At 45.1% G+C, this 26295-nt stretch overlaps 1 protein-coding gene across 2 annotated transcripts in view; it reads left to right on the top strand.

Moving 5' to 3' along the window:
* Positions 1–26295, top strand: part of LOC139279437 (potassium voltage-gated channel subfamily KQT member 1) — an 838442-nt gene that overhangs the window by 307966 nt on the left and 504181 nt on the right. For both annotated transcript variants that reach the window (XM_070898561.1, XM_070898562.1), the window contains exons 8-10: positions 6753–6848; positions 13682–13798; positions 14105–14252. In XM_070898561.1, coding sequence (XP_070754662.1) covers positions 6753–6848; positions 13682–13798; positions 14105–14252 — 361 coding nt within the window. The remainder of the gene's footprint in view (positions 1–6752; positions 6849–13681; positions 13799–14104; positions 14253–26295) is intronic.

The following is a 26295-nucleotide window of genomic DNA, read 5'->3' as shown; positions in this document are numbered from 1 at the left end:
TTGTGGTTGACGGCGAAGTTGATCATGTTAGTGGGTCGCTGGGGGCCAAGTCCTTTCACAGTGGTTCCTGGTTATCTGTAGTTTGCAGTTTGGTCTTGTCCAACGTGTTATCCTGGCTGGTCCAGGTCGTAAACTGGGAGTCTGATACGATTGATCCCTCGCTTTCTAGCACTTCCACGACCGCGAGTGGGTCTGCAGGCTGTGCCGTTTCCACTCCGGTGGTGGGTAATGGTAGCCAACTGAGGGCATGAGTGCCGTTCTCAGTGCCTGGCCCGTGGCGGATCATGTCACAGTGCACAGTCAGTGTTAGACATTCTCGAAACAACGCATTGATAATGATGCCTCTGCTCTCCCAAGCTTGTGGGATGAGCAGCTTGTCTGACTCGAGCACATTTTGGGACACTCTTTGGTACATCTCTTTAGTCCCGTGAATACAGGCTGCTGCTTCGTTTAACTTATTGGATACATGTTCAATCGTTTGGGGCTCGCCCACTATTTTTACTTGCTGCACGACACTCCCGACCCCGTGCGGTAACATCTCACTTGCTACGAATACTTTGTTAGATACATATACAACTGTTTGGGGTTCGCCCACTACTTTGGCTTGCTGTACAACACACCCGACCCCGTGTGATAACACATCGCTTGTTATAAGTACTTTGTCACACCCGACCCCATGTGATAACATATCGCTTGTTACAAGTACTTTGTCAGATACATATACGACCGGTTGGTATTCGCCCGCTACTTTGGCTTGTTGTAAGGTATCCCCAACCCCATATAATGGTATCTCATTGGCCGCGAAAGACCACTCACACGGGTTACATAGTGCACACAATTTATTGGAGCGTAGTGGTTTCCTGGCCTTCTCAGTGGCCGCCCCTTTACCTTTGCCCCAAACTCAGTCGTCTTCCTTGCTGGGCGACACATCCCTCTGTTCCGTTGCGTGAGGCTAATGGGGCAGTTGGTGGGATCTGGCATTTGAATATGCATTCACTCACCTTGACCACTTGTGTGAGGTCATTAAATTTCTACCAGCACTGGATCCATGTCCTGGGTGAAAGACTGGTGACACTGACGTCTTCAGCGATCTAATCCCACTGCGTTTGAATAGTGTGTCTGGAAGGCCTCCTGTGCCCCCTATGGGTAAAGGACCTGTCTCCTCCCGTAGACACCCTTCACCAAGGCCTCCAGTGCTGCATCGGAGAACCCAGGTGCCCTTTCTCTGCCCTGTTAATACATTACTAAGTTGCAGCTGCAATTACAATGACGTACTTCTCTCACAAAGCACCTCCCCATTAAGAAGTGCAGATGGCCTTTCAGTCTGCAGGCAAACTTTAAATAGAGAGCAGACTGCACACGATATTGGGTCCCCTGTTGAGCACTGAGCCAACCAGCAGTGCATTTAGTGTTGGGCTCAGCGTTGCAATCAGTCCGACTTTCGCATACTGCCTGCACTGCTTTCAACGGGCACGCCAGATTGCACATCACGATCTCCGCACCAGTGTTTGGGCATTATCCAATTTAGCTCCCATTGTATGCATGCAAGGAAGATTCATGAAATGATGTGAAGTATTTTGCTGTTCATCACAGTTATCCATCTTGGAATTTGATTGTAAACTGCTTCAACTAGCAATGATGTGGGTAGTGATGGTAAAAGCTATCCCATTGATACTGGTACAGTTATATCTCTCTAATGTTCCTTTGAGATATTTCCAGGTATCTAACAGTTCCCTGTCCATTTCTTTATCCATACAAACATGAACGGACAGGAAACGATCCACTGGTCCATTCAGCCGGGACCACACAATCACAATTTATCCACTTCCCATCCCACCAGAAAGCCATGGAATCTCCTGGACAAGGCAAATAACCAGATAAAAACTCAGGCCAATCTGGAAAATACCTCTCCGACCCCTTTAGGAGATCAAAATTAGTCTAGGAGACCCGGCCCTGATCAATGTTACACAGTTACACAGCACAACATGATCTCCAGCCCCGCTAGAAACAGGTCCAGCTTTTGAAGAAATTCCATGAATCACGTTAACCATACCAGCCGGCAGCCTGTTCCATCGGTCCACGAGAGTTTAGTATTTTGATGACATGAACATGAACAGCCTTTTGTCTTTAACTGTGCTCCTCATTGATCTCCTCCAAATGTGCCTGAAGCTCATTACACACGCTGTAAGTTAACAAAGTATATATTTTCCTGCTCCACTTTTCTCTGCTGCTTTCCTGAAGCACAGAGCTGCAGACAGCAGCCCCAGGGCCACTGACGGCAATTCTAGAACCAAGTGGAGATCAGGCAAATCAGCACTTGTGCAGCTCAGCTCCACATTTGCAAACGCACTTACCAACTCGGATACCAACCCAGAATAGGGAATTCAGGAGAAACTTCTTTACCCAAGAGAGTGGTTGGAATGTGGAACTTGCTACCACATGGAGTGGTTGAGATGAATAGCATAGATTTATTTAAGTGGAGGCTAGATAAGCACATGAAGAAAAAGGAATAGAAGGTTATGCTGGTAGGGTTAGATGAAGAGGGGTGGGAGGAGACTCATGTGGAGCATAAACACCGGCATAGACCTGTTAGAAACATAGAAACATAGAAAATAGGTGCAGGAGTAGGCCATTCGGCCCTTCTAGCCTGCACCGCCATTCAATGAGTTCATGGCTGAACATGCAACTTCAGTACCCCATTCCTGCTTTCTCACCATACCCCTTGATTCCCCTAGTAGTAAGGACTTCATCTAACTCCTTTTTGAATATATTTAGTGAATTGGCCTCAACAACTTTCTGTGGTAGAGAATTCCACAGGTTCACCACTCTCTGGGTGAAGAAATTCCTCCTCATCTCGGTCCTAAATGGCTTCCCCCTTATCCTTAGACTGTGTCCCCTGGTTCTGGACTTCCCCAACATTGGGAACATTCTTCCTGCATCTAACCTGTCTAACCCCGTCAGAATTTTAAACGTTTCTATGAGGTCCCCTCTCATTCTTCTGAACTCCAGTGAATACAAGCCCAGTTGATCCAGTCTTTCTTGATAGGTCAGTCCCACCATCCAGGGAATCAGTCTGGTGAACCTTCGCTGCACTCCCTCAATAGCAAGAATGTCCTTCCTCAGGTTAGGAGACCAAAACTGTACACAATACTCCAGGTGTGGCCTCACCAAGGCCCTGTACAATTGTAGCAACACCTCCCTGCCCTTGTACTCAAATCCCCTCGCTATGAAGGCCAACATGCCATTTGCTTTCTTAACCGCCTGCTGTACCTGCATGCCAACCTTCAATGATTGATGTACCATGACACCCAGGTCTCTTTGCACCTCCCCTTTTCCTAATCTGTCACCATTCAGATAATAGTCTGTCTCTCTGTTTTTACCACCAAAGTGGATAACCTCACATTTATCCACATTATACTTCATCTGCCATGCATTTGCCCACTCACCTAACCTATCCAAGTCGCTCTGCAGCCTCATAGAATCCTCCTTGCAGCTCACACTGCCACCCAACTTAGTGTCATCCGCAAATTTGGAGATACTACATTTAATCCCCTCGTCTAAATCATTAATGTACAGTGTAAACAGCTGGGGCCCCAGCACAGAACCTTGCGGTACCCCACTAGTCACTGCCTGCCATTCTGAAAAGTCCCCATTTACTCCTACTCTTTGCTTCCTGTCTGACAACCAGTTCTCAATCCATGTCAGCACACTACCCCCAATCCCATGTGCTTTAACTTTGCACATTAATCTCTTGTGTGGGACCTTGTCGAAAGCCTTCTGAAAGTTCAAATATACCACATCAACTGGTTCTCCCTTGTCCACTCTACTGGAAACATCCTCAAAAAATTCCAGAAGATTTGTCAAGCATGATTTCCCTTTCACAAATCCATGCTGACTTGGACCTATCATATTACCTCTTTCCAAATGCACTGCTATGACATCCTTAATAATTGATTCCATTATTTTACCCACTACCGATGTCAGGCTGACCGGTCTGTAATTCCCTGTTTTCTCTCTCCCTCCTTTTTTAAAAAGTGGGGTTACATTGGCTACCCTCCACTCCATAGGAACTGATCCAGAGTCAATGGAATGTTGGAAAATGACTGTCAATGCATCCACTATTTCCAAGGCCACCTCCTTAAGTACTCTGGGATGCAGTCCATCAGGCCCTGGGGATTTATCGGCCTTCAATCCCATCAATTTCCCCAACACAATTTCCCGACTAATAAGGATTTCTCTCAGTTCCTCCTCCTTACTAGACCCTCCGACCCCTTTTATATCCGGAAGGTTGTTTGTGTCCTCCTCAGTGAATACCGAACCAAAGTACTTGTTCAATTGGTCCGCCATTTCTTTGTTCCCCGTTATGACTTCCCCTGATTCTGACTGCAGGGGACCTACGTTTGTCTTTACTAACCTTTTTCTCTTTACATATCTATAGAAACTTTTGCAATCCGTCTTAATGTTCCCTGCAAGCTTCTTCTCGTACTCCATTTTCCCTGCCCTAATCAAACCCTTTGTCCTCCTCTGCTGAGTTCTAAATTTCTCCCAGTCCCCGGGTTCGCTGCTATTTCTGGCCAATTTGTATGCCACTTCCTTGGCTTTAATGCTATCCCTGATTTCCCTTGATAGCCACGGTTGAGCCACCTTCCCTTTTTTATTTTTACGACAGACAGGAATGTACAATTGTTGTAGTTCATCCATGCGGTCTCTAAATGTCTGCCATTGCCCATCCACAGTCAACCCCTTCAGTATCATTCGCCAATCTATCCTAGCCAATTCACGCCTCATACCTTCAAAGTTACCCTTCTTTAAGTTCTGGACCATGGCCTCTGAATTAACTGTTTCATTCTCCATCCTAATGCAGAATTCCACCATATTATGGTCACTCTTCCCCAAGGGGCCTCGCACAACGAGATTGCTAATTAATCCTCTCTCATTACATAACACCCAGTCTAAGATGGCCTCCCCCCTAGTTGGTTCCTCGACATATTGGTCTAAAAAACCATCCCTTATGCACTCCAGGAAATCCTCCTCTACCGTATTGCTTCCAGTTTGGTTAACCCAATCTATGTGCATATTAAAGTCACCCATTATAACTGCTGCACCTTTATTGCACGCACCCCTAATTTCCTGTTTGATGCCCTCCCCAACATCACTACTACTGTTTGGAGGTCTGTACACAACTCCCACTAACGTTTTTTGTCCTTTGGTATTCTGCAGCTCTACCCATATAGATTCCACATCATCCAAGCTAATGTCCTTCCGAACTATTGCCTTAATTTGCTCCTTAACCAGCAATGCTACCCCACCTCCTTTTCCTTTTATTCTATCTTTCCTGAATGTTGAATATCCCTGGATGTTGAGTTCCCAGCCCTGATCATCCTGGAGCCACGTCTCCGTAATCCCAATCACATCATATTTGTTAACATCTATTTGCACAGTTAATTCATCCACTTTATTGCGGATACTCCTTGTATTAAGACACAAAGCCTTCAGGCTTGTTCTTTTAACACCCTTTGTCCTTTTAGAATTTTGCTGTACAGTGGCCTTTTTTGTTCTTTGCCTTGGGTTTCTCTGCCCTCCACTTTTCCTCATCTCCTTTCTGTCTTTTGCTTTTGCCTCCTTTTTGTTTCCCTCTGTCTCCCTGCATTGGTTCCCATCCCCCTGCCATATCAGTTTAAATCCTCCCCAACAGCACTAGCAAACACTCCCCCTAGGACATTGGTTCCGGTCCTGCCCAGGTGCAGACCGTCCGGTTTGTACTGGTCCCACCTCCCCCAGAACCGGTTCCAATGCCCCAGGAATTTGAATCCCTCCCTGTTGCACCACTGCTCAAGCCACGTATTCATCTGCGCTATCCTGCGATTCCTACTCTGACTATCACGTGGCACTGGTAGCAATCCCGAGATTACTACTTTTGAGGTCCTACTTTTTAATTTAGCTCCTAGCTCCTTAAATTCGTTTCGTAGGACCTCATCCCTTTTTTTACCTATGTCGTTGGTACCAATGTGCACCACGACAACTGGCTGTTCTCCCTCCCTTTTTAGAATGTCCTGCACCCGCTCCGAGACATCCTTGACCCTTGCACCAGGGAGGCAACATACCATCCTGGAGTCTCGGTTGCGGCCGCAGAAAAGCCTATCTATTCCCCTCACCATTGAATCCCCAATCACTATTGCTCTCCCACTCTTTTTCCTGCCCTCCTGTGCAGCAGAGCCAGCCATGGTGCCATGAACTTGGCTGCTGCTGCCCTCCCCTGATGAGTCATCCCCCTCAACAGTACCCAAAGCAGTGTATCTGTTTTGCAGGGGGATGACCACAGGGGACTCCTGCACTACCTTCCTTGCACTGCTCTTCCTGTTGGTCTTCCATTCCCTACCTGGCTGTGGACCCTTTCCCTGCGGTACAACCAACTCGCTACACGTGATACTCACGTCATTCTCAGCATCGTGGATGCTCCAGAGTGAATCCACCCTCAGCTCCAACTCCGCAACGCGGACCGTTAGGAGTTTGAGGTGGACACACTTCCTGCAAATATAGTCGTCAGGGACACTGGTGTCGTCCCTGAGTTCCCACATGGTACAGGAGGAGCATAACACCCGACCGAGCTCTCCTGCCATGACTTAACCCTTAGATACACTGTTGTTGACCAGTTAGGCCAAATGGCCTGTTTGTGTGCTGTACATTCTATGTAATTCCACTGGGGAAGCCAGCACAAATAAATTGATCAGATTTCTCTTGTGTCATTCCAGGGGATTCTAGGTTCAGGTTTTGCTCTCAAGGTTCAACAGAAGCAACGACAGAAACATTTTAATCGTCAGATTCCAGCGGCTGCTTCCCTCATTCAGGTATGTCATGGTCTCTTGGTCAAGCTGTGTACTGAACAGAATCCAATGCTTCGGCATTCAGGAAGCCAATGGTGAGTGGAGTTCTACAGGCATAAATCTAGATTGGCCTTGAATTTGGATTTTTAAGTTAAAGATATTGTTGGAATGTTTACCCTTGGGATTTTTTTTTCCATCAGCAGATCCCATTTCTTTCGAGAAACTTTAGAAATTGTAATTTTTTTTAAAAGTTGTTGCAATGCTACAATAAATGCATGCTGGGATACCCTACCTGCTTGCAGCCCTAATTCAAAAATTGTGGCCCAAATGATGTTAAAGAAAGGTCAAGTCAATTTAAAAGAGCTACTCTATTGTCATCATGGTGCACACAAACGATTTGCAAGTATATTATAATCAATAACAGTACATAAAACCCAAGTCATTTTGCAAGATCATAAATTTCATGTTGTATGAAGTTTGCCAGATGTACCTCCTTAATGCATCTCAGATGTGTGTGTTTTTTTATACTCTCCCATGATAGTCTGTCACCACTTCCTGACGCTGCACGCAAACTTAGAGAAGGATTGGTGTGCAGGGAAGTGGAATGCATTAATGTGGGAACAGAAGAAATATTTGTGCTGTTAAAAGGGGCTCAGTACTGTAGGACGGTTTAGAAATTTCCTCACGAGATGCTCATGTGACCAACTGGAAGTTCCTGGGAAAGTGGTCAAAGTAGAGTCAGGTGTGTACACTTAGCCTGCAGCTGGAGCACGAGGTCCCAAACAACAACCACTGCAGTCTTTCCAGATCCATGATGCAGCCACAGGGATGACAGTTAGGCATAGTGTTAGGGTAGTCACGCGTAACATGTGTTATAGGGAGATGCTCAGGGGTAAAAAATGATTACAGTATTATTATATTGTTGTTTATGTTCTGTTTTTACAGTGATTTGGATAATTGGATAAATCTTTATTTTTGGCACATATATCTGGCCAGGTGTTTCATTTGGGAGTGGGCAATTCTGTGTAAAGGCACTCATTGCGATGGCCATTGAAAGTGGGAGCTGAAGGATGTGTGTGGATGGGATTTTCTGAAGCGAGCAGCAATGAGACGCAGTTGCACCTCCTTCCAGGTTTGCGATGGGGACGACGCCTCCTAGCTCTGGGGCGACGGAGATCCTTTTCCTCCTCCTCCGGTAGTACTGCTAGCTCGACCTCCAGTGGCTGTCCCCTCATAATGGCCAGGTTGTGCAGCATGCAGCAGACCACGACGATTATGGAGACCTATTGAGGAGAGAACTGCAAGGTGCCACCAGAGCAGTCCAGGCAACGGAACCTCTACTTGAGGATGCCGATGCACTGCTCGATGATGTACCTGGTGGCACAATGAGCATCATTGTAAGCATGCTCTTGCACTGTCCTGGGGTTCCGCAGTGGAGTGAGCAGCCAAGTGGACAGGGGATATCCCTTGTCCCCAAGCAGCCAACCGCAATCCTGATTCGGGCTGGTGAAGATGGCAGGCAGAATGAACGAATCATGGCTGCTGCCTGGGTACCTCTCATCAACTGTCAGGATCCGACGCTGGTGGTCACACACGAGCTGCACATTCAGCGAGTGGAAGCCTTTGTGGTTGACAAAGGTCTCGGGGTGATGATGTGGTGCCCTCAGCCCAACGTGTGTGCAGTCAGTGGCACCCTGCATCCTCGGGAAGCCTGCCATTGGGCAAATCTGGCCTGCAACTCCATCTGTTTGTCCCTTGTCATCAGGAAGGAGATGTACTGGACCCTTCTCCTGTGCATCTCTGCACAGTGCTGACGGCAATGTCTTCCCCTGCGTGCCACCCTGCTTCTGACCAGGTGCATCTGTGACCTGCTGGATGCACCAAAGTGCCAAGAATTGGGAGTTGTTGCCAAAGTCTGCAGTGGCAGACTGGAAAAGCTCCGTGACGTAAAAATTCAAGGCGATGGTGATCTTGGGTCTCCATTGATGAGGGCAGTCCTGAGCCTTGTTTGAAGCTGCAGATCTTCTCGCAGGACAGTGCAGAGCTCCCTGAGTACTTGTGTCCAAAATCGTAGTCTTCACAGGCATTGCTCATCACTGAACTGCAGGAAGGAGAACTGAGGTCTGTAGACCCTTTGCGAGTATGGCCTCCTTCTCCCACGTCTGCATTGGCCACCTCCCCTGGCAGCTGTCTGCTGGCCATCTCCTTGGTCCTCCTTATTCATGGTCTCCTGTGGAGGTGCTTGCTGAAAAGGCTCCTCTCCCAGTATTTGGAGGGGGGGGGGTGGTGGTGGGGGTGGTCAGCATCCCTCACCCTCTTCCTGATGCCATCTCCCTCCTGGCCACCCTCTCTAGTTGCAGGTCTGCGCACATCTGCACGCCTTTCTCTCTTGTGCAGCCATGGCTGCTGCCTCCCTTGTCCGCTGCCTCTCTGCACGGTGCTGATGGCAATGCCTTCCCCTGCGTGCCGCCCTGCTTCTGATCAGGTGTACCAGGTGTCGCCCTCCCAACACTCCTCCCATCCTCAGGGCGAACCCAGCCAAGCACGTCTCTGCAGCCCACAATGAGGTCTTCAGGCCTCCATAGTCAGACCTGAAAGTTGCACAAAAGTCTGTAAAAAAAACCTCTGAGCAGCACTCAGCAGGTTTAATGAAGTCAAAACAATTAATACAACTTATTGCACTTTTAATTAAAATTAAAAATGAATACAACTATTTTACTACCAAACGGCCCCGATCGCTGCAAAACTCCAGCGGTGTCGTTATCGTGCACCGACTGGAAAACCTCGCGGGGGCACTGCCTGAAGAAGTCCTCCATTTTTATAGCTCAAAATCATGGGCATCGCTGTTTTCCAATGGCCCGCCCGCTGATGACCTCACCATGCTACTACCTCCTTTAGCGCGGCTTCACCCCGCTGATTCTGGCGGAAGTGCGCACCGCTCAAATCCCCCCCCACCCCCGAGTTGAATATGGCTCGGCGAGGGAAAAACACCCGACCACGGCGTCTGATTGATTTTTTTCGATCGGCTGCCCAAACCCCGTGGTAGTTGTCCCTTCGGGGATGACGAATCTTATACGTTTCGATAAGATCACCTCTCATTCTTCTGAATTCCAATGAGTAGAGGCCCAACCTACTCAACCTTTGCTCATAAATCAACCCCCTCATCTCTGGAATCAACCTTGTGAATCTTCTCTGAACTGCCACCAAAGCAAGTATATCCTTTCGTAAATATGGAAAACAAAATTGCACGCAGTATTCCAGGCGTGGCCTCACCAATACCCTGTACAACTGTAGCAAGACTTCCCTACTTTTATACTCCATCCCCTTTGCAATAAAGGCCAAGATTCCATTGGCCTTCCTGATCACTTGCTGTACCTGCATCCTATCTTTTTGTGTTTCATGCACAAGTACCCCCAGGTTCCGCTGTACTGCAGCACTTTGCAATCTTTCTCCATTTAAATTATAACTTGTTCTTTGATTTTTTTTCTGCCAAAGTGTATGACCTCACACTTTCCAACATTATACTCCATCTGCCAAATTTTTGTCCACTCACTTAGCCTGTCTATGTCCTTTTGCAGATTTTTGTGTTCTCCTCACACATTGCTTTTCCTTCCATCTTTGGATCGTCAGCAAACTTGGCTTCGTTACACTTGGTCCCTTCCTCCAAGTCGTTCATGTAGATTATAAATAGTTGGGGTCCCAACACTGATCCCTGCAGTACCCCACTGGTTACTAATTGCCAACCTGAGAATTAACCATTTATCCCTACTCTCTGTTTTCTGTTCATTGGCCAATCCTCTATCCATGCTAATTTATTACCCACAACCCCGTGAACTTTTATCTTGTGCAGTAACTTTTTATGTGGCACCTTCTGGAAGCCCAAATACACCACATCCACTGGTTCCCTTTTATCCACGGATATGTGGCTGGAAACTCATTTCGGGGTCAAATATGACACGTAGGTTACAAACAATCTTGTTCAACCTCAGATTGATGCTAGGGAGAGGGATGGAGTCAGTGGTTCGGGAACGCAGTTTGTGGCGGGGACCAAAGATAATGTCTTCGGTCTTCACAATATTTAATTGGAGAAAATTTTGGCTCATCCAGTGTCGGACAAGCAATCTGACAATTTAGATACCAAGCAGGGGTCGTGAGAAGCGGTGGAGAGGCAGAGCTGGGTTTCATCAGCGTACATATGGAAACTGACTCTGTGTTTTTGGATGATATCGCCAAGGGGCAGCATATAGATGAGAAATAAAAGGGGGCCAAAGTCAAATCCTTGGGGAACACCAGAGGCAATGATGCGGGAGTTGGAAGAGAAGCCATGGCAGGAGATTTTCTGACTATGATTCGATAGATAAGAATGGAACCAGGCGAGTGCAGTCCCACCTAGCTGGATGTTGGTGGAGCGGTGTTGGAGAAGGATTGAGTGGTCAACTGTGTCAAAGGCTGCAGACAGGTCCAGATGGATGAGGAGGGATAGTTTACCTTTGTCACAGTCACAAAGGATGTTATTTTGATGAGAGCCGTTTCGGTACTGTGGCAAAGGCGAAAACCAGATTGAAGGGATTCAAACATTGAATTCATGGAAAGATGATCACGGATTTGGGAGGCGACAACATGTTCAAGTACTTTGGACAATAAAGGAAGATTGGAGATGGGTCAATAGCTAGCAAGCTAGGTGGGGTCAAAGGTTGTTTTTTGAGGAGAAGGGTGATGACAGCAGAATTGAAGGAGGGGAACATTACCTGAGAATCGTTAACAATGTCGGCAAACATGGGATCCAAAAAAGGAAGTTGTGTGATCAGCAGTTTAGTGGGAATAGCTTCAAGAGAGCAGGAAGTGGGTCTCATGGATGATGAGCTTGGAGAGATCAAGAGGGGAGATCAAAGAGAAACTAGAGAAAGGTGTGAGTTTTGCGCTGGGGCAGGTGGGAGCGTCAGATGAAGTTTGGCCCTGTGGGCTCGGTGAAGGAAGGGAACTCACAGAGGCAGCTAATTGGATGGTCTCAATCTTTGATACAAAGAAATGCATGAGCTTCTCTCACTTTTGTTGGAGGTGAGTATGGTGAAGACGGGGAGAGGGGTTGAAGGAGACGGTTAGCAGTAGAGAAAATAGCCGGGGGGTTATTTATGCAATCCAGAATGATTCTGGAATAGTGATCAGTTTTTGCAGACATGAGTAGGAACCAATAGTGTTTTGTGTGTTCGAACCAGATCTTGCGGTGAATGGCTAAACCAGTTGTCTGCCACATCTGTTCAAGTCTGCGCCCTTTTGACTTGAGAGAGTGAAGATGAGCGCTGTACCAGGGGGAATGGCCAGGGTGGGAGAGAGTAATCTTTTTAATAGGGACTAGGGCATCAAAGGTGATGGTGAAGGTGTGGTTGAGCAAATTTGTGGCTACAGAAATGTCATGGTGAAAGAAGGGTCAAAGGTTGGACAGTTTTGAGTTGATAACTGCAGTTTTAAGAGAGTTTGGAGAGAGTTTTATTCCGGAGCGGATGCAGAAGGAAGTTGGTTTGGATTGGGGAAGGGGGATGTGGGTTGAGAGTGATACAAGGAAATGGTCAGAGATGGCTTTATCTTTAATTGACACGGTTGGAATAGCGAGGCCACGAGAGATTGCAAGGTCAAGGGAGTGGCCGTGAATATGGGTTGAGGAATTTACATGGAGAGAGAGATTAAGGGAGGACAGGAGGGTAATGAACTCAGAGGAGAGAGAGCATGTTGAATTAAGATGGAGGTTGAAGTCACCGAGGATGAGAAGTCGCTCTGTGCATAGGCTGAGGGAGGAAAGCAGTGAGGATATATCTGTGATAACGTTTTTATTATACTTGGGTGAGCGATAGAGAACGAGAATTTTGAATGAGAGGTGAGAGAGGTGGAATAAGGCGAGATGTTCAAAAGATGATAAAGTGTCGGAGGAATAGAGAGACAGACCAAGTTATGATTTGGTGATGAGAACTATACCGTCACCATGGCGGTCTGGGCTGGGCAAGTGGTAGAAGGTATAGCCGGGAGGGGAGGCTTCGATTAAAGGTAATGTGTCATTATCCCTCAGCCAAGATGAATAAATTTTGCCCTCCCTGACCACCACCGCCTTTAAGTAGTGTTCCCCAAACCAGTCGAGGTGACCGCCTCCTGCAGCTGCTGTTGTTGATGCCCAATGATGCTGCAGGGGGGGGACGGGAGCGAATATTGCATCCGGGGCAGTAATGTGGCACTGCGCACCGGATTATGTCACGAGCTTCGGGGTGCAACAGAGCGAGGCGGTAAGTGTTAGCGCCAACGCAAAACCACCAGTCAAGTCCGCAGATATTGGTGAATTTTCTGCACTCGGTCGGTAACCCCTTAGCGTCCCGTTACCGCCCCCGCAGGCGCCAACGGGAAGTGCAAGCCAGGCCAAATTCTCCCCCAAGGAGCCAGAGTTAAGACAGAAATGTCTGTATACTATGATTTAATGTTTTCTTTTGTTTGGGAAAATCACAAGGAAACCGATTTGCAAGTTTGATTTATTTTTGACTAACGATGTTTTTTAATGAACATGAAATTCACAAATGACTACAATTTTTTCTGGGACTAGTGAACCTCTACGATAGACGAATAAATAAACCTGTGAGGCATCAGCGAGTTGGTACTCAGTTTGACAAACTTTTTCCCCTCACAAAATACTAGTTACATAATAATGACATCATTATTTCAGCAAATTGAGTCAAAATAGTTAAGTGTATGAAAACCAGTCCTTGTCACAACTAAATATTCTGGAGTGATTTTGTTCGGTTTCAAATTCACAAGAAACATTTTAAGTACTTCCAAAGAGATATTTTAAACAACTTTGTTGGTTTTATTCTTTTCAGACATCATGGAGATGCTACGCTGCAGAAAACCATGAATCTGCAACATGGAAAATGTATGTTCGACAACCTACCAAATTTTATGTCCCGCCTCCAAGTCCAAAGCCAAAGAAATTAGTGGTAATGAAAATCTTCGCTTCTTTCTTTTCTTTAAGAAATCTTCCTCCTTTTTTATTTCCACTTCCCCTTTCTCCCCTTTCTTGACTTTCTAGCACAGCAGTAGAGAGCCAGCTCCTATTCAGACAGATCTGATCACCATTTTTACCTCATGAACGTGCAATAAGTCCCATACTTCCACATGCATGAGGTGGTGTGATCTTTGCCCCTGGATGGTTACTAACTGTGTGTACCATGCATACCTTGACACTTTTCTTGCAAGCCTGATGTTTGAGTTGAAAAGAACTTGTTGTCTGCTTGCACTTTCAGGGTAAAAGAAAAAAGTTCAAGTCGGATAAAGACAATGGATTGAACTCTGAGAAGTCACTGAACGTGCCTAACATCACTTACGACCACGTCGCTGACAAGGATGAGAGGAAATCTGAAAACTCAAATATCGATGGATATGATTCATCAGGTAGGAAAGAAAAACGAATGAGATTTGATAATAATTGTCCTGTTAGCTGGTCCAAAGAAGACGTTCTCCGATGGAATAGGGGGCAGCCTTCTGTCTCTTATCCAGCTTGTTTATTTTGTTTTCCAACTAAAAGAGTTGTAGGGAAAGGGGAGTAGAAATTTGGAACTCTCTTCCCCAAAAGGCTGGGACAATTAGAACTTTCAAAGCTGAGATTGAGAGATTTTTGTTAGGTAAGCGTATCAAGGGATATGGAGCTAAGGCGGGAAAATGGAGTTGAGGTACAGATTAGGCATGATCTAATTGAATGGCGGGGCAGGGCAGGCTCAAGAGGCTAAATGCCTAATTCCTGTTCCTAATGTTACTATGTAGACAGGTGATTCTGAAAAACTTTGCCAGTTCTCTTTTTGTAATCTGCAAACTCATTCTGCCTTTTAGAGCAATTCAGGATGTAAGCCTCGACTCTTTGACCTGTGCCTCTCAATGGTCCATGAATATTTGCACTTTACAGTAACTTTGGCTTTTACTGATAATGTAAGATAGAGATGAGAAAAACCAATCCATGCAATTTAATAACCAAGTTACTAACATGCAGCAAAGAACCTCAAAGGTGTTTCGGAAGCGAGGATTGCTGCCTAGTTTTTGGACTGTCACTAGGTTTGTTGGCCTAATGGATTACCCTATAAAATTGTATTTGGAGTTCCTTACTGTTACTGATTAAGAGAAGGGACAGCACCAGTCTTAGGACACTTCGGAAAGCGTCCTTCAAATATTACAATCAATCACATCGGAACTTGATCCTTTTAATGCAACCTGCTTTTAATTAAAAGGAAGAGCGCATTATTTGACCACTTAACCCAATATGCTTTGAACATCTGAGTCTTGATCTAAACCGTAAAATGTAGCAAAGGTATTTGATAACAATATAAACAAAGTAGTCTTACTGTACCTTCTAAATACAACTTATTAGATATTATTATTTGTAATTAAACTTAATATTCATAAAAATCAATGTTGGGCGATAGATAGAGAGGAGAGGAAATATATGCAGGGTAATTACATTTGGGTGGCACTAGGCTCAGGACATCTGAGATAATGGGGTAGATTTTCAATGTGCCACCTGGGTGTAAAACTGACAGTGGATGGGTCACCTGTTATTGAAACTGCCTGATTTTCATTGCTATGGAAATGAAAATCTTGCGGTTCCTACAATGAGCAGCTGATCCTCAGCGCCACTTCTACGCACTGGCAGCAAGTTGAAAATCTACCTTAATATGAGTGAGTCCACAAATCTTTCATCTTAAAATAATGCCATGCCAACATCAGGATGTGAATTCCTTAAACACCAAAGGGCGAGATTTCATCTCTGCACAGTGCATAATGAAATCATAGGTCTGTTTATAAAGAACACATTTACCAGTTAGTGCACAGAGTATGATGCTCCATGGAGTGATGAAAGACCCTATCAGATTTTTCTGCCCTTTGAAGCTGTGGAAAGTAAACAAAATGTGGAAATAAATGGAAAATGTGAAATTCATCTTATCAATCCGATCATGTGGACCTTGTTGTAAGCTCTGGATTTGGATTTGAGGTCTGCAATGTGTGTGTCCCTGAAATGAATGAAGTGGAGGGCCATTTTCTGGGAATGAAAGGTCTGCTTAGAGCAACAGGGCAGTGTCTCATTTCATGTTATCCAGTCAGCATGTTGTTTGTGAAACTGATATTCTGAAGTCAAGGATGTTTTTTTATTATCTAGGCCAGCATCACATAATTTAAGGAAACTAGTAAATATATATTTTTTAATGAGCCTAGAGCTTATGCTGTGCAATACGAGCATACAAACACTGAATGCATTTCTATTAAATGAATTCGCCCATTGTTTAACCTCTTTATTTTAAATTGATAAACACTTGTTCCCTGGTAAAATGGCGAACAATTAAATGCGGATGCTGATGGTCACTCCACTTCATTTATTTCTGTGTTATATTTTTCATGATAGTGGAATATTTTTATCGGGTATTGCAAAGGAATAGTTCCAGCATGGCCCAGCCCTTACCTGCTTGAGGCTAGTTAAGGTTGCCTTTATGTGCTATAGTCTTACAGTCACATTTTAAGATACGTAACCTGATTATATCTACATTACTCGTGGCTCTCAATATTTCATAGCTTTGGATCATGCCATTTTTCAACCTTATTTTCAACAATGAAAAGAGGCGAACAACTTCTTTCTTTGAAGCCATAAACTCAAGAATCCAGTCTTTTCGGTATGAAAGAGAGAAGCCTGGCATCAAACTGCTTACCCGCCCTCTTACAAGACTATAGTGCTTGGTGTGGGAGGTGTGCAGATCAAATTTCCCATTCCAGATCGCTTCCAATTGATGTTGGGACAAGTTTTCTAAAACACGAGTGAAGCAGAACTGGATTAGGAATAAACCTATGCTAAACCATTAGTAAAATGGCCTAAGAAAGCTAATGCAAGCACATAGATCATCAGTGATAATGGTTCATATAAAGGATTCTGAAAATAAACCTTACTAAGTGCAGTTTCATTAAGATGTAAATGTTGAAAAGACCATTGTGTGTAATGAACCTGGAATGCAGTCAACGAGACTGTAGGCTTGTGTGTAATCTTTCTTTTATTGCATTAGTGAGGATCACAAAACTAAAATCTTCAATGGCCTTATTTGGAGTAGACCTACAATCCACCTATGTACTTTTCAAGCTTTGCTGTGAAAGGTTTATCCAAATGTGGAATATGGGAATGTGCAATATTTGTGTGATGGGGCTAGTGGGATCTCACCTCCTGATATATGGAATATTGCACCTGATATTTGGCCAAACCTCCAATTTGAGGAAGGCCGCCTAGACTCCAGAAGCAATGGGAGGTAAAGTCAACATGAAAATAGACAAGAGCTGCGTGGTTTGGGGTAGAAGACAACAGACAAGGGAGAAGGATAGAGAGAAAAAGAAAATGGGGTGGAGGAAAATGGCTCAAAGGATGCTGGGAGAGAATGAATAAGCCAGCAAGCCTGGTGGGGCGGGTGAGGGGAGGAGATGAAGGGAATAGGTAAGGCAAGGGAGAACAGACCAGGTGTGCAAAAGGATTGAAGAAAGTGGCCAGGGTTAAATGTAAATGGGGGAAATAAGCAAGGGAGCAGAGGTTATAGAAGGAGGAAACCCATTGCCAACCTCATCAGCACAGTTTAAACTACAATTGATATCAACCCAACCAACTATGTGTGGTTTTGCTATTCCAAATCAATGGGGTGAACTTTCTGCCGCCTTCTTCATAAGGAGATAACTGTGAGAAAGTTGGATAACACTGACCATCGTAGTACTGCAGGCGACTGAGTGAATTTGAGGTTGTGTTGTAATATTTTTGAATGTGCGCAACTTTACTCTTTTCTCTGACTTTTTTCTATCTTTCTCTGCCTGTTGACACATCTGTCTGTAACCTCTCTCCCACTTCTGCAAGTATACAGGAAAAGCAAAGATGCTGAAATCAACTGGTAAGTTACTGGTTGACCTGCACTATGGTTGTAGAAACGCTTGTGTTTTCTTTTAAACCTGTACCTCTCTGTGACATGAGTAATGTTGTGAGTGATGTCTCTTGCAGCTATCGTCTTGGCAATTAGCTTAGAGTAGAGCTCTAGAAACCTGTGAATTTTAGTAATCAAAACTGTGTAAAGCACACTAAGCATGTTCTAATGCTTTGAAGAATTTCAAAAGCGAAAAGTTGTGCATGATTTTGTATGTTGTCATTGAGTACAAATATTGATTGCAGTGAAGGGCTACAGCAAGAAAGTATGAACTGTGGCAGAGGAGATGTTACATATCTGACAGAGTGTATTCCACTCAAAGTTGGAAGGGGCATCATTTAGACAATAAATATAGCCCAAAACTGTAGTCAGTATTTGTGATATGGTGATATTTGCTTTGTTACCTTTAGAAAGAGGAAATGGTCTCCTTCTCTATTGCAGAGTTTTGTGCAGTGAATCAACCCCCTTTTGTCAGTGGTCACTTTTGCATAGCCCAACTCTCAGTTAAGTCATGGAGCTATCCCAAAGAGAGGCACATGGGGCTGGATTTTGAAGTTTCCAGTGGGGCCAGTAGACCAAGGGTCCGGGTTTCCCCGCACACTGTGGCGTGTTAGATCCACAGTGAGTGTGTGATGCCATGGGCTGGTACCCCGCCCGGATGCCAGCCTGACTGATGGGCTGACATCTAGTCCGGCATGGAACACTGGAGGGAGGCGAGGCCGCAACCAACAAGTAAGTGTGGGGTTCGATCGGGGAAGGGGTTCCAAGCCCCGGGGGGGATTCCAATTCCCAGGGAAGGGACTGTTCCCCAAACCCAGGGATGAGTTCCCATCCCCGTAGGGGGTGGGGGGGAGTGGGTTCAGATCCACGACCCCGGGGAGGAGGGGGCTGCTGGTTGGTGAGCTTGGGTGCCTGGTCCTCCCGGCCCATGAGCATTGTTCCCTGAGCCTGTGCCCGCTTCACTGCAGCTACCGGGAATCCTGAGGCCTGGGATTCCCAGCCGGCCACAGTAAGACCTGCCCAGCAGTTTAATGCATAAGGCTTCAGGACATCATTATAATATTTAAAATGCCAACCCGCCTCTTGGCATCTGGCTGCCTGCCGCCCCCCCACGCCCCCGTCCCGCCTGAGTAAAAGTTGAAAGTGGGCGGGTTGTAGGCAGGTTGGGTTTGGGTTTTAGATTTTTAAAACTTTAACTTCCTCCCACAACCTACAACCCACCCATTTTTTCAGATGAAAATTCCTCCATGATCTCTGGTTATAAGGAAGAACTATGTTGATGTTCTGTGAATATTCATGGCTACCTCTCTTGATAATTGGGTACTAACTCAATAAAAGTACCTTGATGCCGCAAGTGCCATGACACCATTTCTCTGGGAGACACCAGGAACACCAGAATGTGATAGACACCACTAGGCACTAAATGTGATTCCGAAAAGGTTGGTATTCCTTAAAATGGTTTCCAGCTGTAAGATTTTTCTCCTCCTTACTAATATTACTCGCCAAAGACTGACGTCTGTGAGCCAGCATCATATCTTCTCTGCCCCATCCCTCTGGATGTTTAGATCATGTCTCACCCAGGTGTTCTTTAAAGACTGGTACTCCTCTCCAAACTCCCCCCCCCCCCCCGCCCCCCACCGCCCTCCCACCCCTGCTGTTCATACTTAATGAAATGGTGTTTCCCCCTCCCCCCCATAAAACTGGTGTCACTCTGAAAAATGTAACTTTGGTGCCCAAAACCAGCATCATCCCACTGTTTGGTGTCACTTTCCAAAGACTATTTTCCACATGTCATGTTTCCTCACAGTATCATGCAAGGTTTTGTCCCAAGGATAATGTGTACATGATTATTAAGGCATTATATACTGTATATGTTTAGAAAATGGGTTCAACCTGTTCAACCACAAGGAAAAGCTCCCATGTATTGATAACTGTTTCTTGATTTATCTCTTTCCTTTAATGCTGTCTCATTTCAAATTCTATAATGATAAGAGTCGAATGGATTGAAGTGCAAAAAAAGCATTTCCTTCTGGGCAGGTATGAAGAAACTATTTTTATTCTTTTATCTGTAAGTAATGCCATCTTTTTTCCTTTTATTTTTTCTTTTCCTCTTCTCTGATTCCGTCTCTGGCTGGTGACCAAGTTCGACAGCATTCTTGGGCTTCCTTTGCTCCACTCTATTCCTTCGGTTGTCCTTCTTCTCAAGGTAATGACTAAGTTAGATGCAGTAATTTGATCTGATTCCAACAGAAAATCAAACCCTCACTGATCTTGGCCAGGGCAAATGTTCCCACACCCTGAGTGGTTGAGAATATCTAGCTTCGTGCCGTGTTACCAAGATTCACCTGTACCCCAAGGCCTCCTGATGGTAAAAGTGACTCTCCTTACTTGGCACAAGTTAATAAGGTGAACCATTTTGGTGACTACCTGCTGAAACAGGTTCTCCCCTTAGTTTGAGAGTAACAGAGAGTTCAATTATTTTCGCTGTCCAAATTTGACTTGCAAGCAGCTGCTGGTGAATTATGAAGCTAATAGTGAATTCTGCTGGTTTACAAATGTGGATCAGTGGTGGATTGAAGCTAATTAGCCTGATCTGGGATTCTGTTATTAGATCACCATTCATTTGATTAGAAGTCAAAACTTGTATTCATAACACACCATATTATGTTTTGCCAAAATACCCGAAGTATTAAAAAGAATGAATTACTATTGCTAAAAAGGTAAATTTGACTGTCACTTAGCACCAGCAGCTTGATGAATGGTCAGTTGATCTAGTTTTTTTTTGAGGATTGAATAAGGGAAGAATGCCAGCTAGAACACTGGGAGAACTTCCTGCTCTTTTTCAGATAGTAACATGGGATCTTTAGTGTCCACCTGAAGCAGGGGAACAGACAGATTGGACCTTAGTTTACCATCTCATCCAAACAACAGCATCTCTCGCAGTGTGGCACCCCAGAGAGGAGATTGACCCCACAACCTTCTAGCCAAGAGGTTACTGACTGAAACCAAGCTGACAGGAATTTGGACAAATGGCATAATTAACAAGTTACGCTTAAATCTACGCCGTTTATGCCGTCGGTAACACTAAAATTTCCTGAGAATCTCATTAGCTTACACTACAATGTAAAAGCAAACAGAAATTGGTGTAAACAATTGAGGGCCCCGAGAAAGCACAGAACTTGCACCATATTCCTTCTTTAAGTTCTTCTTTATGAAAATTAAAGTTTGAAGCCATCAAATCCTTCTTTATGCACAATAGTCACGATATGTTTAAGAAAATGCAATCATGGAACCTTTTCAATGTTTAAAGCATCTCATTCTGAGGCTATAAAAATATATTCCAAGATGCAGAAAATACAGTGCAGGTCTCAGTGAGGTAAAATATATTTTTGAATTGCTTGAAAAACAACAGAAATATGACTTTTGGGTTCTACTGCGCCTAAAATGTTAGGTGTAAATTTACATCCATTTAGACCTTGCATAATGCAGGAAACTCATTCTCTAGTTCTTTGTGTGAGCGGGTGGAGCTATATCAATAAGCAGCTGAGGATTTCAGTGGAGATTTGCTTGAATTGGTGCAACAGTTCGAGGAAACTGGGGTGTAGCAAAATAAGTCATGTGTGCCCGACACTCCTGGCTGGCCTCCCACATTCTACTCTACATAAACTAGAGGTGATCCAAAACTCGTCTGCCCATGTTCTAACTCGCACCAACTCCCGCTCACCCACTAACCCTGAGCTCGCTGACCTACATTGGCTTCCAGTAAAGCAACACCTCAATTTCAAAATTCTCATCCTTATTTTCAAATCTCTCCATGGCCTCGCTCCTCCCTATCTCTGTAATCTCCTCCAGCCCCACACCCCCCAAGATGTCTGCACTCCTCTAATTCTGCCCTCTAGAGAATCCCTGATTATAATCATTCAACCATCGGTGGCCGTGCCTTCTGTTGTGTAAACCCCAAGCTCTGGAACTCCCTGCCTAAACCTTTCCACCTCGCTATCTTTCCTCTTTCAAGAAGCTCCTTAAAACTAATCTCTTTGATCAAGCTTTTGGTCACCTGTGCTCATTTCTACTTATGCAGCACGGTGTCAAATGTTTTATCTCATAATACACCTGTGAAGCACCTTGGGATGTTTCACTATTTTAAAGGCTCTATATAAATACAATCTCTTGCTCCGAAAATCAGCATTTCACCAAATTGACACTGTTGTTTCAGCACAAGTTTTCAGGATATTCCAGGCCTCAAATCTATCTGTGGGGGGAGTCGGGGTCGGCGAGGGAGGGGGGAGGGGGCGTGGATGGTGGGGTGGTGGGAGCATGGAAATGAGTAGGATATATAATCTCAAAGAAAGGGACTATGCCAGTATAGATTCAATAAGAAGTGTTTTGCTTGGTAATTCTCAAATCGGGCATTAGGTGCTCACTCTTGAATCCTGCACTGATTTTTAACACTGACTTGTGTCGACTGGTCAGGCTGCAGTGCCTCACACGGCTTCACAAAATAGTTTATTACAGATGGGTAGCATCAAACTACATGGGGTAGAAATCCAACCTTCTTGCACCCGTTTTTTGCGAGCATAAACATGCGTGACGCGATCCAATATCGGGGACCAATGTCCTGCACCCCAAGCACGCCTGAAAAACATCCAGTCCCATATTGGAGAGCTGCCAGTGGAGGCACCACCAGTGCTGGCAATTCACCTAGATTGTTTCGATGAGTCCCAAGGCAATTTGTTGCTGTTTTATTTCTATATCCAGGATAAGCTGTGTGTTTAGTGCATGGCCTCGGAGCACCATGTCTTAAAAATGTACAAACGGTGTCGCAGCCAGGGCATCAAACCGCATAAGTGGACATCAACAACAACAACTTGCATTTATATAGCGCCTTTAACATTGTAAAACGCCCAATCTCCTACCTTTCTGGACCAAATGACCACTCACGCTGATTCTCTTATACATGTTGGGAAAACCAACCAATCAGAAAGCAGTGACTATCCCGGCCTGGCGCAATATTCTGGATTTATCTTAGACTTTCAATAGCCCCTCTCCATTTAATCACCTTCATTCTAAACTGCGAAAGTTAAGTATCTCTAATCTCTTCTCCGAGCTCTTCCCGCTTACACATGGACTGGTCCTATTGCTCTTCTCTGCACCTTTTCTAGTGCATATACACTGGGGTCTGACCAGTTCATTGTAAGGTTTTCATGTAACTGCTGCAGATTTATATTCAACATTTCTGGCTATCTATTCTGCAAATCTTTTCGGAGCATTTTCTGCTGGTTTTATTTTTGTGCTGTCGGAAAGAAGACCATGTGCTGGTCAGTGATAGAGGGAAGGTAAGGAGTGTGGGTCTGTTGGTGGATGGGAAGCTGTGGTTGAGATTACTGGTATTGCTCATGAATTATTTGATCATGTAAAGCCCAGGCAGAATGGGGCTATCTACGTTGTAGCCTCCCTTCCTCTTCCTGTGCTTCCAATTGCTGATGCACTTCCCATTCCTCCTCTTCCTTGTGCTCCTCAGCTTCTCATCTGATAGGTGCTGGCAAGGGCTGTTTTCCCATAATGGCCAGGTTGTGCAGTATGCAGCATACCATGACAAATCTTGATACCCGCTCAGCTGAGTACTGCAGGGCTCCTCCAGAGTACTCCAGATGGTGGAGGATGCTGATAGTGTGCTCTATAATTTTCCTTGTGGCAGCATGGCTCTCATTGTAGGCCTGCTGTGCACATGTGCATGAGTTCCAGACCGGTGTCCTGAACCATGTCATGAGTGGATAATCCTTGTCACCCAGTAGCCAACCTTTGACCGGCTGTGGGGGGCAAATATAGGTGGTGCAGAGGATGGCCGCAGAATGAAGGAATTGTGACTGCTGCCAGGATAACGGGCATTGACCTGCATGAAGAGCTGCCTGTGGTCGCACACCAGCTGTACATTGAGGGAAGGAAATCCCTTTCAGTTAATGAAAATGGCCGAGCTCAGTAAGGCACACATAAGGCAATGTGTGTGCAGTCAATGTCACCCTGCATCATGGGGAAGCCTGCAATCTGTGCAAACCCTCATGCTCACTCTGCCTGCTTGTCTCTGGCAAAACGGAATGAGATTAAACTGTTTCTCTGTGTATGGAGAGCCTCAGTGACGTCCCTTATATAGCAGGGCATTGCAAACTGCAAGATGTTGTTTATATCTCCAGCAGCATCCAGGAAGGAGCCAGTCGCATAAAGGTTAAGAGCCATGGTCACCTTGGCAGCCACAGGCAATGCAGGCCTCGCTCTGCTTTGAGGTTGCAGCAGTTGGTACATTTCAGTCATGGCTTCTTTTGTGCAGTGAAGATGTCTCATGCATTGGTCCTTACTAGAGTTAAGCTGAGGAATTTCTCCCTAAAGACCTTCGGTGGATATGCCCTCCTGCCGAGAGCCTTTCTTTCTCTCCTCCTCCCTCTTCTAGCAACTTGTCCTGCTCAACATGGTCTCCCTTCATTTTCCCATTCATGCTCCATTCCCAGAGGAAGCCTTACCAGGCCACCCATGTTTGGAAGCAACTTGTTTCAGCACAAACTTTTAAATGAACAGAAAAATACTTCAGCACCAGCCGGACCACTGCCTGTAGACTGTTCAAACTTTAGCCAGTTATAGGAAAGCTCCAAAAACACATACAATTGCACCAGCAGCCAGAAGAAATAATCTACCAATTTACGTGCAAGTAGTTCATGATCCCTTTAATAGCGCTGATGGGCGGGGTCCTTCATTCCATTTAACGTCGTGTTCAGCTATGGGAGGTTAAGACAGGGCATTGGCTAGAGTGTGCAGTTGGAAAATGTCAGTGCTGGCATCAAATCAGCGTTGCATACTGATTTGTGTCATGGTCTGCCTGCTCTGCATGCTGCTAGCAGTTGTTCAGTGCACACGAGCAACCCTCTTTACCAAGATGGCGTTCTCTGCACTTTCTGTTGGAAATGCACGTGCACTTCGTAGACCCCATTTTCAAGCATTGGGTGGCCGTGTAGCGCCTAAAAAGTGTGTGCTACCCAATCCAATTTAGCCCCCACTCTCTGGTTTTCATTTACCCCTCCTTTAATTCTTCTTGTGGTTATCTAAAATCTGCCCTCTCGTTACTGTCTCACCAACAGTGGAAACAATCTGTTACTATGTATCATATCATAATCCTTCATAAATCTTCAAGATCTTAATCGGGTCATAATTGTAATTCCCCATCTCTGGTAACATCTTGACGAATCTACACTGCACCTTTTCCATTGCTTTTATATTCTATAAAGGGGTGTTCATAGTTACACAATACTTTAACCGAGGTCTAATTAAACTTTTGTGCAAGTTCAACATTACCTCCTTGCTTATGTCTTTAGATACAAAATCAGGAAGTCCCTTCTTTTTGTATGGCTTTAGCTGCTTATGGTACCACCTTCACTAATGTGTGTTTCTACACACTTAAGTCCTTCTACTGTCTCACCAGCAGTGGAAGTAGTCTTTCTCATCATCTTCTCCATTTAAGATGTATTTCCTTTCCTTAGAATTACTTCCAAAATGTATTGTCACATTTTTCTACATTGACCTGCATCCACCCATCCTTTGAGCCTATCGATGTCAGATGAACAGAAGTAGAGATTCCACCCCTTGAGCCTTTCAGACATTCCATTAGATTATGGCTGATCTTTACCTTAACTCCATGCACTCTTGCCTAACAAAAATGTATCAACCTCAGTCTTGAGAATTTTAAATTGTGCCAGCATCCACTTTTGAGGGGAGAGTTCTGAAATGTCCCTTTGTGTGAAAAAGTGCTTCCTGATTTCACTCCTAAATGGCCCAGCTCTCATTTTAAGATTACTCCCCCTTGTTCTGGATTTCCCCAGCAGAGGAAATAGTTTTCTGAGCTCAATTTTGGCCAAGAGTTGCTCCGTTTTTTTTTGGAGTAACTTGATTTTTCTGGCGTATCTTAAAAATCCCCATAATGCACATTCAATTTGCGCCAGTGTAAGTGAGTTAGTTCCGATTTTTTTGGTTTAGTTTAGTTTTTCTCAAAAGGGGGCATTACCAGCCACCTACGCCAGTTTTGGCCACTTAGTCCACTTTAGCCAGCTAATAATTACTCCAAATCTACTTAGGCTAGCGTATGTGGCCACTTCAGAAAACCCTTGCGGAGAGCTAAGAAATCAGTGCAGGTAGGTACATCGGAAGCCATTCGGCCTGGGATGGGGCGGGAAGGGAAACTGAGAGGACCTGCACCTAAAGCACCAAGACTTACAAAGCACTAAACAAAGCACAAAAAGTAATAAGCATTCAATAACAAATAAAAAATGGAAGTAAGTCCTACCTTCATCTGAAAACTCGGCTCGGGAAGGCAGTGGGCCAGCCGGTGCGGGAGGCCACTGGGATAGGTGCGGGACGACCAGGCGATTACTCGGCCAGGGATAGGGGCGGGAACTGCCGACATCGGAGCACACATAGGCTGCAGGAAGAAAACTCACCGGACAGGCTGCAGCAAGCAAACGGCA

This window comes from Pristiophorus japonicus, chromosome 14 (genome assembly GCF_044704955.1).
Source record: "Pristiophorus japonicus isolate sPriJap1 chromosome 14, sPriJap1.hap1, whole genome shotgun sequence".
In the NCBI taxonomy this organism is placed as follows: domain Eukaryota; kingdom Metazoa; phylum Chordata; class Chondrichthyes; family Pristiophoridae; genus Pristiophorus; species Pristiophorus japonicus.
This window is presented reverse-complemented; position numbering and strand designations above follow the sequence as displayed.